The sequence below is a fragment of the Hakea prostrata genome, chromosome 7 (genome assembly GCF_041222555.1).
Source record: "Hakea prostrata isolate BN-2017 chromosome 7, UWA_Hpros_2, whole genome shotgun sequence".
Lineage (NCBI taxonomy): Eukaryota > Viridiplantae > Streptophyta > Magnoliopsida > Proteales > Proteaceae > Hakea > Hakea prostrata.
Genome location: NC_142606.1, coordinates 45,022,631 through 45,036,915, shown reverse-complemented (window position 1 = coordinate 45,036,915; position 14,285 = coordinate 45,022,631). Strand labels below are relative to the sequence as shown.

The following is a 14,285-nucleotide window of genomic DNA, read 5'->3' as shown; positions in this document are numbered from 1 at the left end:
TTTCTAATTCTGTTTTACTAATTTGGGACTTTCCTTTTCTATAGTTTCTACTTTGGGCAGATCTTAGGAGTTAGAATGTGTTAGGACCCTAGGATGAGGCCAGGTGGAATGAAGGTTAGTTAGGGTTAGTTGAGATAATAAATAGAGGGAGAAGAGTGAGGAGAGGGCATCGAATGTTTGGAGAGTCTTGTGGGCAGCTGTAGGCTGAGGAACACCGTGAGGTGTGGGGGGGTGTCTGGCACCATAGAAACCAGTGTTATCTTGTTATTTCTTGCATTCTTGTATGGATTTTGGGAAGTATTAGTAGGGTTTTATCGTTGGCATCAGCTGTGATTTGGGAGGTGAATGCTTTTCACTTTTTCGTGATGGAGCTGGTGGTTATATGTCCAATTTTCGCACACCAAATTGGTGTAATATTGGCTGGATGCTCTCGGCTTTGGTGGGTTAGTGGTTTCGGTTGGCCGGTGTTTGTTGGGGGTTTCAGGCCTTGCTTGATTTCTTCGCGCGTAACTCATTTTGGACAACAACCGGATGAACTTAGGGATGCTTGGAGTGGTGGAACTAGGGACCAAACCGTGGAGACACCAGTGACATGCGCATCGGTCGATTACTCGGTGGTTCCTGCCCGGAGAGAGCATAGAGTTTTAGGTATCATGCCTACCGGATTGATGCACACGAGTATGGCTGCCATATCCAAAGCCTCGAGAAGATTCGAGGACCGAGGCTTGGAGGACTCCGACGGCGGCTGATTCTGTTCGTAGGGGAAGACGATGGAGGTTAGGGTTTTTCGAATTGGTTCGGTTCACCTCAAATCGGTTCGTGGGTTTGGTTCATTCATTAAGAGCCATAACTTTGGCCCAACTCAGGTTCGCCCATTCTCACATTTAGGGCCCACACGAACCAAGTTTAAAGATTGGGCCGCTTGGTTCCCAAAGAAACCTTCTTGGGCCCAACCTATTTCTTTAAACCCCAACCCATTTTATTCCATTAGCCCAATAACCAACCTATATACCTTCATCCACACTTTTAAGTGTTTGGACCTAGCCCATTCAAAAAAATTAATTTGGGCCCATTACGGTTTCATGACCCAAAACCAAACCCCTTCCATCAAACCATTACCCAGCCCATTTATCTTAACCCAAGGTTTTAAGTATTTGGACCTTACCCCATTTAACTATCTCTCATGGGCCTGGCCTATTTCATTAACCCAAAACCCACTTCCTCTCATTTCCATTTTTGGCTATTTATTTCTGTGTAATAAACCCATGGACTGTGGACCAAATCCATGGGCTGTGGACCAAAGGAAAAAAAAGAAGCATTAGGACCTATTAAGCTGGGCCGAATTGAATAACATGCCCCGAATTCAAAATTCAAAATTCAAAATGTGGGCCTCAAGAAGCCAAGTTAAAGATGCTTGGCAGCAGCCCATCAGGTGTTATATTTTCAGGCCCAATCTACCAATTGCTTTAGTACCCAAGCAAATAAGGGTCCAAAAACCAAATAGCCCATTAGCCATACACCATAAACAGGGGCATTTATGGAAACGATCTATTTACTCAACCCTAACCTCTTTTTCAACCTCCAAACCCTGGATTGCAGCGTCACGAATCGCAGCGGCAACGATTGGGAGGCAGTATGAAACCAGAGGACATATTTTCTACGAAGTGGGTGCTAATGCGATTTGGATTGCCAATCTTCACAACAAACTCTGCATGGGACTACAGATTGAAAATCTTTTAAAAAAAAGAAAATTTCTGCGTTGCAAAAGCAGCGGATTTCCTCTGATGATTTGTTTAGGAATGGGATATCAGAATTGCGTAAGTACCATACTATTGCTAGACAATGCTCGTCAAGGGATCAATCGGCGAAGTCTTTTGGCTGATCGTGGTGATATTCTTGCTGCTCCACATAGCGATGAAAAATAAATGTGGCAAACATATGCGTCTTTAGTGTCTGATATATTTCTTGTGAGGGACTGCAATGGCCTAGTTTTGTGGCAAGCAAGCAGAGGGCTATAACTTCTTCAAAATTTCCATCACCTTGAGGACAAGGTGATTTTCGAGAGGCCGGCAGTTGTTAGGACCCTAGGATGAGGCCAAGTGGAATGAAGGTTAGTTAGGGTTAGTTGAGATAATAAATAGAGGGAGAAGAGTGAGGAGAGGGCATCGAATGTTTGGAGAGTCTTGTGGGCAGCCATAGGCTGAGGAACACCGTGAGGTTGGGGGGGGGGGGGGGACTGGCACCATAGAAACCAGTGTTATCTTGTTATTTCTTGCATTTTTGTATGGATTTTGGGAAGTTTTAGTAGGGTTCTATCAGAATGCTAGCTCCACAGATTGTATTTTTTTATTTGCTTTTCAGAGGACAACTTTCTTGTCTCTCAAGTTGTAGTATTGAAGGCTATAAATAAAGGTTAGCTGCGATCGCAGGTCTTGCTATGGTTCCTCTCACTTCTTCTTCTCTGTTCTTATTTCTGCACTGTTTTTTGGCTCATTAAAGTCTATTTTCTAACGGCTTCAATGTATAAATGTAATCATCCAACTCATCCTTCTCCTTTAGCAAGAACGCATTCATCAACTCTCAAAGGGTGGGCCAGCGCTTCAATGGCACCAAGAATGCTTGATAATATTTTCCCAAAGATACATTAGATGGGAAGTTAAAGTACAACAATAAGTTTGCCAAAAGCATCTCATGCTTGACCATCTTTACCACCAATCATCCTTAGTGGAAGAAAGCTATGATAGAAGAAATGGAGGATTTAAAGGACTCTCCTATCAAAAGTTGATTCTGCCAATCTCCATGTCTATGCTTTTTCATCTCACTTCCACGCTCTATCGCAGTGACCCTAATCCTCCAACTCCTCTGGCATACTCACTTTGTGTTAAACTATAAAAATGGAAAAATTGTCGGTTAGCAACTTGCTGAATTGTCTTAATCAGCCCCTGATTGGAATTCCTATGTAGGTCTAAAATCAACATCAGAGACAGCTGCATACACCTCCACTGGTACCCTCTGAATCACTACCTCATTAAAGTCTTGATGCTTCCATTCCATCTCATCCGTCTTTAAGCTTCCTGCACTTGACAGCTTTGCAATAGCTGGTGCATTTTGCAACATCACTATGGTAACAAGACAAATTTCGCTCAATCTAGTGGCTCCTCCCGAATCGAGCATCTTCCCTGAAATTCTTTTTATCAGCATATATTAGGTCTCCATTATGCCACACTAGCTCACCACAATACGTGTTGCACATCAACACTTCTACCTTCACAGTCTTAATAGAAAAGTAATGTATTAATATGTATTAAACATAATGTCTAGCTGCTGAAACAATAAAATAACTAAATCAAAAGAATCCCATAACCTTAGTATATATTTTCTTAATAAAAAGAATTTCTACACAAATTGTTAACAATTTCCAATATTGATTAGTACAATCAAGTGATGCATTTGACACTATTTGAATTTTGATATACAGTACATGCGTTTAAAAGTATTCCAGCAAATGGGTTGCTTTTCCTTGATATTTCATATTTCCTATTTTTTTAATATTTTATAGATTTTGTAAGATAAAATAATGTAATTAATTGGTGAAAATAAAATAAAATGACTCTCCGACGCTGTAGAGCATCCAATTCCAATATTCAACTGATGCGTCCAAAATCTGCTCAGCCCTTAGATCTCCTGAGAATGACCTGCAAAATAAAGCGTCAGATGTGGCCCGACCGCTAGGATCGGGGAGTCCACCTCCGAAGGCTAAGTCAGTTGATGAACTTAATCACAAACGGCTCTGCTAGAGCACAGAGCTAAGGAATGAATAACAAGAATACGATTCAGATAGCAAGCATCTGAGTGTTTTCGTCCATCCTCTCTTTTGTGGGGAGGTAATGTCTTATATAGAGTGTACCTTCGAATCTTCTTCGTTGGATGTATTTGAGCCTTCTTCGGATAGTCGTTGGATCTTAACAGATAGATCCGTTAAGTGATAGACTTCTACTAGTTTGGACTAGTAGAGGACTCCTAGGATAACCCAACTGTTATCTGAAGGTTATCCATATGATAGTGATGAGTGACAGCCGTCGAATTCTGCTAGCCGTCATTAGGTTAATTAACCTACTCCAAAAGTATCGGATTAGGGCGTGCTTGTGGCTGATTTAGTTTTCTTCCTCAGCAAGCTACCTCCTGAACCCGGCTCCCTCGGAAGCGAGTCGATTCCCTTCGTCTCGACCGGAGTCGAGGGTCGAACCAAGAATGAACCAATTCGATCATATTTTCTCCATATCAACAACAAAATCACTTTAAACAATTATTAATCCTATTTTTTAAAAATTTTCACTTTGCAAGAAATCCATTTTTTGCCAAAACTAGGATAAATGACAAGTACCTCCCCTGGTAGTTGACATATATAACCATGGTTTGAACTCTTGTCAAAACTCGCCAAGATCCCCATTGAGATCTCAGTTTTCAAGGGACCTCAAGATGACTTGGCTTGCGAAATGTCGAAAACACAATATCTCAGTCAAGCCAGTCAATTCTAAATAGAAAATTTTGGCTCGTCTCAACTCAACCCTCTCTACTCGACTTCTTCCATGCTTTTGCCGTTTTTAACTTTTGGCTGATTTTTCGCCATAAAAGTGCTTGAATCATCCCCTAGACTGCATCAACCCTCCATTTAGCTCATCTACAAGTAATCAAGAAGGATTATGTGATTTTGAAGCCATTCTTCAAGCAAAGTGAGTTTTCTTCCCAAATTTCATTTTTTTTAAAAGACTATGTTCTACATTAGGTTTTTGAATGTGGATTAAATGTGTGTTGAACATCTTTCCCCAATATACAATTTCATAAAACCAAAATTATTCTTTATTATTAATTTATTTTTTGAATTTTAGTATTTAAAAAATTTTGTTTGTAGAAAACGAAAACTAAAGTTTCATGAAAAAACTTATGTTTTGAACATGTTTATAATTTATGTTAGAAAAGCTAGTTGGTGACTTAGATAGTACATTTTAACTAGTACTCGTGGTAACTTATTAGTACACCGATGTTGTAATGTGACTAATGTCATATGTGGAATTGTGAACAATTAGATATGTTTGATGTATCATTTAACTTTAGACCTTATATTTTCAGTTATATCAAATAATAATTCTGTATTTCATGTTTTATAAATCTACATGTTCAATATTTCAGCATTTCAGTTTCAAATTTAGGGTCGAGTTGGAACTCACGTTATAAACTTATTTTCTCACAAATTTAAAGCCACCAATGTGTTTAGAAAGCTAAATTAGGCTAACACCAAATTCCAACCCAACTTGACCCCAAAAACCCACCAAGATGGCCCTCGAGTTCACTCGAGTTACACCTGGAAAAATTACCAGATCTAGGTATTTTGGCCATTCAAGATCTAGGTCGAGACCAAGATCTCAAACCAGACATATAACAAGTACCTACCCTTTTATCTAGAATACCTGACAATAACCTCCCTATGGTTAATTTTCATTATCAAGTGCTTGGATAACTGTTAAGTATTTTCAAAAAAAAAAAAAAAAAAACTAACTGCATTTTCCGAAAATGATAGAGACCGGAAATTACCTACTTTTAGTTGAAAGTTGAAACCCAAAAGCACCACCCCTAAACTGATTGAGGTGGGTGAAGGAACACCCCTTCACCCATCTTCTTTTTTGCCAGATCACCAGCTCAACTACTGCCCTATGCCCAATCTGCACCTGACATAGAAATCCCTCCCTCTTCTACACCCAATTTCTTCTTGATCTCATGATTCTCATCCCTTCTTTGCTTGCGATTTCAAGCCCAATCAGAAATGGATTTGTACCAACTACAAAACAATAGGGCCATGGTCAGAGGCCTATAAGAGTCAACATTCAAACACCCCTTATTAGGTTTATCACAATAGAAAGGATAAGGGCTTCCATGATCTATGGTCCAATACTGGTAATGATATTCTATAACCTTTTTTTATATGGAATCAAGAGTAGGGGAATCTGGTAGGCCATGGGCATTTCTAGTTTAAAGTTGTGTTGTCTATGTGTATGATTTCTTACCAAAATCTATTTGGTCTTGGTCCACTAGGTGGATGGTTGTTAAACAAGAAACAGCGTTGGAGAAAGATGACGAGAGACAGTGCACTAAAGAAAAAAGAAGAAAAGAGAAAGAAAGAAGGGAAGAAGAAAAAGAGAAAAGGTAACAAAGAAAGAAAAGAAAGAAAAGAAAGAATTGAGAAAAGATTAGGAAGTTGTCTGAGAATTCCCAACCCATACCAATTTGAGCCTACCCTGCAATTATTTCCTCCTCAACCCATTAGGGTTTTGGTAATTTCAAAACCTCCCCTGATCCCTTAGACCATCAAAATTTAGCCCATTTGAGATTCCCATGGCCTACTAAATCCACCCAATCCAACTCCAAAACCGTAAAAGTGTCCACGATTGGGAAGATCTAATTCCCCACGCATTCTATCATTGGTTTATGTTAATGCAACCTAGAGGGGGGTGAATAGGTTGCAACTAGTGAATTTAACAATTTTTCGGTTTGATTACAAATACAAGATTAAGTAAGCAAATTTAAATATAACTAAGCAAAATAAATTGAACTCAAACAAATTTGCAAACACACAATCCACAACACAAAGATTTTATAGTGGATTGATTTTACAAGTCTATGACCACTACTCTCTTGGCCTCAAAAGAGAATTCCACTAATGATTCTCTTTCAATACGAAGGGTAGAGAATCAAACCCTTACAATCTTTGTTAAGGGGCAGGAGCACCCTTTTACAATCTTTGTTCACAAGCATGAGCACCCTCTATAATCTTTGTTCATGGGCACGAACACACTCTACAATCTTTGTTCACGGGCAAGAGCACACTCTACAATCTTTGTTCACGGGCAAGAGCACACTCTACAATCTTTGTTCATGGGCAAGAGCACTCTCAACCAATTCTAGTCTACCTAGACATTAGAATTGAAAAAAACCAAATACAATAGATTGAAAAATATTACCTAACAAGGGGTGTGACACTTTACCCCTTGTGTGAGGGTGAGGCAATGAGAGTTGTATGCCCAAATAGAAATGATATGCGCCACCAATGACCTTTCAATAGCCTTCTATCACCTCAAGCTTGCTTAAACGCCTTGGTATGTTCTTCAAGGAAGGAGTAAAGGTGAAAAGCAAATACAATTCAATTCTTACAATTTGAAAGCTTGAGAGTATTTGGGGAGTAGATGATCAATTGGCAAGATTCTTACTTTCAAATGGGGTGAATTGGGCTTCTACAGATGGCCTTTAAATGCCTTAGCCCAACCCCCAACCGATAGAAAACGGGAAAATTTTGGCCCAGACAGATCGTCGTCTGATTAAAATATAGCCATTAAAAATAGCCGTTAGAGCTCAGATGGATCGCTGTCTGGTCAAACGAATCTCCATCTGAGCTTCTGTGCCCAAACGGATGTCCATCTGGGGCTAGACGAAGCTCCTTCTACAACACAAAAGGCACAAAATAGGACTTTAAGGGTTTTTAAGGTCTTCTAACCAATCCTATGTCCTCATACACTCTCCTAACATGTCCTACGTCAATCTAATGACATGATGCACGAGGGTTTGATGCAAATGAGTGCAATTACATTTACATATGCACGGAGGTGTCCTAAGTCCTTATTTGCTAAGTCTTATTGCTTAAGCTTGAGTTGATGTTATTAAATCTTCTTGTACTCCATTCTTCATGCTCATCTAGACTTAAACTTCATGTCCATCTTGGCTTGGTCTCGACCTAGAATTGGGTTTGGCATCAACGTTGAGTTGGATTTGGTCCACTTGCTCTCATATTGAAATGAATATACACAACTCAATATATCCATAAATAATTCATGTTTGTTATCATCAAAACTAATGGAGGCTAATGTGGCAATACTGACACAGCATTGCCCAACAGTTTCCATCAGATGGGTTATCATCAGTTGAAAATCCAGGAGTGACATTAATAAGACAGCATTTAGAACTAGATATGGGCATTATGAATTTCTAGTGATGCCATTTGGATGACTAAAGCACCTGTAGCATTATGGATTTGATGAATAGAGTATTCCAGGATGTCCTTGATAAGTTTGGGGTAGTTTTCATCGATGATATTTTGATCTATTCGGAAGTAGAGAAGAACACAAGCAACATTTAAGATTTGTACTGCCAAGATTAACGGAGAAGCAATTATATGCCAAATTCAGCAAGTGCGTATCTTGGCTCCATTAAGTAGTTTTCTTAGGACATGTTGTATCTAAGGAAGGAATTCAAGTTAATCCAGGAAAAGTCAAAGCTGGGAGACTCCTAGGAATGTCCATAAAGTCAAAAGCTTCATAGGATTATTAAGATATTATAAAAGATCTATTGAGAATTCCTCCCATATAGCTGCACCATTGACAAGACTTACAAGAAAGAATGTGAAATTTGGGTGGACTGAGGAATGCAAAAACTGAAGAGTTTCCAAGAACTGAAACAAAGGTTAGTGACAGGCTGATAGCATCAGGCTTAACTCTACCTGATGGCACTGATGGGAGTAGTGTATTCTAATAATTCGAGACAAGGTTTAGGATGTGTTCTGATGCAAAGTGATAAGGTAGTAGTCTATGCCTCTCGCTAGTTTAAGGAATATGAGAAGAATTACCCTACCCACAACCTTGAATCAGCTGCTATTGATGAGCACATTTATGTGTGAAATCTTAGGGCATAAAGCATGCGTTTTACACACTTAGAGTGGAGCTACCTTGGGTTTTATGTTGTTTTTGCAGATTTTAGGACTTTCAAGATTTAAGCAAATATTTGGAGTATTGGGTATAAATCATGCAATTTTACACGTCAAGAGATCCGTTCAAATTCTCAAATGCAAAAATGGGCCTGATCTGGAGCATGATGGGCTAGAGATGTGATTATGGGCCAACTCCAAAATATTTTAGAGATAAATAAGCAAATTTTTGATCTACGGCTGAGATTATAAATTATCAATCAAATCTACAAAGATATTATTGAGAGAGTCCTAATGGAAAAAAGAGTCCTTGCATACTTCAATATCCTATTTCCTATTTGGGATTTGATCAAAGAAATAAAAAGAGGAAAAAGAATTATATTGTATGAAATTGAGTCTAAAACAGGGGCATTTGCTGCTAGGAGTAAAAGGCCCAATTGTAGAAGGCTCTATGACCCTTAGAAAATTCAGAATTGAAGAATTGGGCTTACAGCCCCAAATTGAGACCTTCATTGGAAACCCTAGGTCTGGAATTATTATGTATCATGCTACAATCAGTTTATTCAGTCCATTGGTGACCCAAAAACTAAGGTGTAGACCCTGTACAAGCAATGAAACAGTGCTGCATATGGGATGTCATTAACAGCAGTAAGCTTAAAACCTCAATTTAGTGTACAAAGATCCTAGACAGCTTTGGGTTGTGATTGAGAGACCCAAACAGTGGTTTTGTGGGCCTAACACGATATGTATAACTTGTGGTGAGTGAGAGTTTAGGTTTCCATGTGTAATGGATCTTATATTGTTCCTTTGGTCATGCATTCATGTCATATTGTGATGCTAGTACTTGCTTGCCTAGGACATGCATAGCATGACACATTTATATGACTGTCCATTTTGCATATGTTGAATGAACTGCATGATGAGCTAGACAGTGATAGTGGTCATACCAGCATGTACACCACAGTAATGTCTCCAAGTCATGTTCGTACCAGAGAGTAATTAGCCTATTTGTTTATAAAAAGGGAAGACAACCAAGTCTCGAGATTAGCGCCTTGTGCTAAATCCTGAGATGGTTTGGGGGCTTTTTTTCAAGTTCTTTTTGGACTTCATGTTTCTCATTGGTTTCCTAGTCAGCCCAGGTTCTTGTAGTTGTTCTATTTATTAGACTGCTTTGAGTTCATTACAATTAATGTGAGGCCTCTCAAATTCTTTTCTTCTTCAACTCCATTCTCTCTACATATTTTCCGTTTCCTAACAATCAGCCACCACATTAGTGTTTCGAACTTTTTAGACACAAGTCACATCCCAAAAGACCAAATTGTACAGTTCAAATTCACAAAAACTTCCAATAATAATACATACAGGAAAAATCCAATTGAAGTGTTAAAGTAGAAACATTATTGCCAGCCAGTGGTGTCAAGAATCAAGATACCCCCCACCTCAAACCCAAAACATTGAAAAAGAAAGCACTTTGAAAAGGTTGTAATGTTAAAAAGACAGAATATGATATGAGTGAATCAGCTTACTTGCTTGACCATAAATTGACACTGGTGCTCGCATTTGCATTGGCATCAACATTGGTACAGGCATAGGTCGATGCATATCAGGTATTGTCCCTTGTTGGGTAAGATTTTTATCACTGATCAGCTGGCTTGCTGGGAAATGTTCTTGGCACTTCCTTTTCAATTCTTTCTTCAGAGAGAGCTTTTCTTGACTTGGTCCATGATGCCCATTTTCCACCGACATTTCTATTGATAGATGCAATAGTAGCGCATAATTCAAGATTCAGTTCAGATGAATAACAAGACTAGAGACCAATATGTAGGAAATGACACACCTGTGTGCAAATAATAAATATCATCCAGGGCCTCAAGATCCTGGTTGCATCCACCTATAAACACAAGAATACCCTTCCGTTGATCCACACAATCTCCAGCGACAGAAAATCTGGCAGTAGGCCCCAGTCCAGAAGCCATCACATTGGTCCAAACTCCAGTATCTAATTGAATGTTAAACAAAGAAAGACAAAACTAATTATTATCATTAAGAACATTGGCAACCTATACTACTCAACATAGGAATCAGAATAACTTCACATTAAACAAATGAAACCTGAATGTTGAATAATTTATCATGAAAAGAATGCAGAAAAGATTATACATATGCCAGCATCAACATATACTTACAAGATGCAGACTTTAAGATGAACTTCCAAAAAATTAATAATAGTGATCAGAAATATGCATTGCACCGAATCCAGGACTGGAAGGGGATTATGTGATTTAACCCAATTTTGAACTAGATCTTGCTCACATCAAGGGGCAAATGCAACAACACCAGCGGTTAACATGTGATTGACATAGATTAAGCCTTCCAACAGCAAGATTGAAGCATTTAATCCTATGTGAGGTAACCCATTCTTCTATAAACTAGTATTTTTGAAAATGAATGTTCAAAACTTGTTCAATAATGATGAAATTAATATATGTTGAACAACGTGGGCCAATCTACGAACTCACCATCTAGAAGAAAAAAATTTGCAAAACGTATTACTTTTTAATCTTTTATTTGGAAAATGTATTTTCTTACCTATAAAACGTAAAGGAAATATGTGATAGATGACCATATACTGATGGAATAAATATGTGTTGAACTCCATAGGCCGATCTATAGTATCCCGGAATCGAAATATTTTTTCACCTGATTATTATCTATTTTTGTTAGAGCTATGAGATATTGATAAGATCCTTCTAATACCTCCCAAAATCAATACAAAAATACCAGAAATAACACTGATAAACTGGTTTTAATGGTGCCAGTCACCCCCACACCCAGAGGTGCCCCTCAGCCTACGGCTGCCCAAAATCACTCCCATCATATTCAATCCGCTCTCTCATCAATTTCCCTTTTATTTATCACTCCTCAACTAACCCTAATACTCTCTCTCCTCCACATGGCATCATCCTAGGGCCCTAACCCTACCGGCCCCTCGAAAATCACCTTGTCCTCAAGGTGATGGAAAATTTGGGGTTGAGTCTTCACTTGCAGCGAAAAACCGAGGGAACGTTGCCAAGCAGTGGTTTTCTCCGGCCGAAATTCCAGTGCAAATGTCGTTGGAGCAAATCGCACCCACTTGGTCTTCAAATTGCTGTCGCCAACAGCGAAACTAACGCCCATCACAACGCTGCACATCCATTGCCGCCGCCTGCTGTCCGTCTTGATTCGGCAAGGTTGAAGACGATGGTTCCCCAACTTGTTGGTTCGGTTGGACCATTTTCTGGTAAGTTCTTGGTTCAGGCTGGTTTGGGTGTGGGTCTTGATCCGTTTGAGTTATTTGGGTTTAAGGTAATGCTGAGAAGGCTTGGGTTTTGGGAATATGAAATGGGCTACGCCCATGAGTGATGGGGAAAAGAGGTGGGGTCCAAATACTTAAAACCATGGGTTAAAAGAAATGGATTGGGCTTTGGGTTAAGGAAATAGGTTGGGCCCATGGTGGGTCTTTTAAATGGGTTAGGCCTAAGCACTTAAAATGGTGGATTAAGGAATATGGGTTGGATATTTGGTTGATGAAATAAGATGGGCTGGGGTTTAATGGAGAGGGCTTGACCCAACGGGGTTTCTTTGGGGGTCTAGCGGCCCACTCTTTGTAATCGGTCCACCTGGGCTTAAGAGGTTCTAGGTTTTTTGAGCTCGAACCAAACCGATGAACCGGTTGAGAGGCGGTTCGAAAGAAAGAGCCTCCTTCTCCTTCTCTTCTCCTTATTCGACGATTTGCTGCAACCCTAACTGCCACCTGAAGTTTCCCACCGGCAGCGACTAAGCTCTCCTTCGATTCAACGGCAAGATTCCTCGCTGCCCCAACATTAATCCAGTAGGCATCGATACCCAAAACTCTCATTTGCTTCTTCTCTCTCCTCTCAGTTTGACATGGAACCACCGTGGTAATCAACCGATCGTTTCCAGTGATTTCACTTGGCGGTCTTTCAATCGTTTTTGCCTGGACTCCCATTTCCACCACCCCATTAGCCTCCATGGTTCCTTCCTGGTAGTCGTCCAAAATCACACTGCCCTCTGTCATTTGGCCGTCGCCAAACCTAGTTTGCAGGGCTTCTCTGAAACTCACCCACTCAAACACTGGCCAAGACCTTGCATAAACCCAATCCATCGTGTCTCCTTCCAAATGCTGAAGAGCTATTATGAGCCAATACTCCAACGCCATTTGATGTTGCTTGCAAAAACATTCGACTTCATTTAACCATTCTTGCGCCTTTCCATCACCAGAAAACAGAGACAAAGCCATTTCACCTCCCAGCATCATTATAGCTCTGATGCTAGTTGATAAGATCCTTCTAATACCTCCCAAAATCAATACAAAAATACCAGAAATAACACTGATAAATTGGTTTTAATGGTGCCAGTCACCCCCACACCCAGAGGTGCCCCTCAGCCTACGGCTGCCCAAAATCACTCCCATCATATTCGATCCCTCTCTCATCAATTTCCCTTCTATTTATCACTCCTCAACTAACCCTAATACTCTCTCTCCTCCACATGGCATCATCCTAGGGCCCTAACAGATATTATGATGTAACATGATAGGAAGAGTCCTCTTGTCATGGTTTCCCAGTTGCTTCAAGTGTCTACTTATTAGTGCCCTAATCTAAGTGGGTTTCTTGTTAAGCTTAATTAAACAAGACTAAGAAGTCATATTCCTTATATAATTCTATTTTGGTTTATTATAAATAAATAAATAAATCATACTACTATTATAAAGTACGAACTCAAGAGACATGGCTACATTTTGTTTTCTTCCAATACCCCTCTGTATTCAATCAATTAGACCTTTGTGTTAGTAATAAATAGTGTCTACAATAGTCAATTAAAATTCTTGAAATTATTTGAATTAATTTAATTCTCAATTCTCAATTTCTCCCCTTCTGATTTTTCTATACCATTGATACGAGAAGTGATTGTTCAGCTTCCCAAAAAAACCATTGTATTTCCACTAAAGAGAACCCATAATGTGAAGAGTATTAGAATTGAATCAATTGTTATTATTTACGATTTAGGATGAAAAAAATACCCCCCACTTAGGAATACCGACCTCAATCCATTAACCAATTGAATTTAATTAATATATATGTAACAATACACTACATAATTGTTTACCTTTAAAAGAAAACACAATATTCCCACTAAAACCCCCCCCCATACAATCTAATTGAAAATAAAGAAAGCTGAGTCATAAAGGTAAGATATTGATGAATTTATCCTTCAGATTCAGATTGTTTTTCTCAATGACAGTTATTGCGTTTGGGAGCCTAAGGGATTCCTTGATAACTGAACTTCACCCATTAAAGCTGTGAATTTCTACAAATTTAGGCATTTTGCTACTTCGTATTTAGGTCACACTTAATGCCTTTCTGTAGACACCAAATAATCGCTTACAGGCTACGAGACATTCCGATCCTATATATAAACTCACAGCTACATTTATCTCTTTCATCCCTCCCGTTTCTTCACACAATGGCCCAAT

At 39.2% G+C, this 14,285-nt stretch overlaps 1 protein-coding gene across 4 annotated transcripts in view; it reads right to left on the bottom strand.

The window, feature by feature from the left end:
- LOC149011253 (uncharacterized) overlaps positions 1-14,285 on the bottom strand; it is an 81,336-nt gene that overhangs the window by 24,409 nt on the left and 42,642 nt on the right. For all 4 annotated transcript variants that reach the window (XR_016174406.1, XM_089161285.1, XM_089161284.1 and 1 more), the window contains exons 6-7: positions 10,587-10,748; positions 10,276-10,497 (exon numbers count right to left, since the gene is read on the bottom strand). Coding sequence is in view for 3 of the 4 variants with exons in the window: in XM_089161285.1 (XP_089017411.1) it covers positions 10,276-10,497; positions 10,587-10,748 (384 nt within the window). In the remaining variant the exon portion in view is untranslated. The remainder of the gene's footprint in view (positions 1-10,275; positions 10,498-10,586; positions 10,749-14,285) is intronic.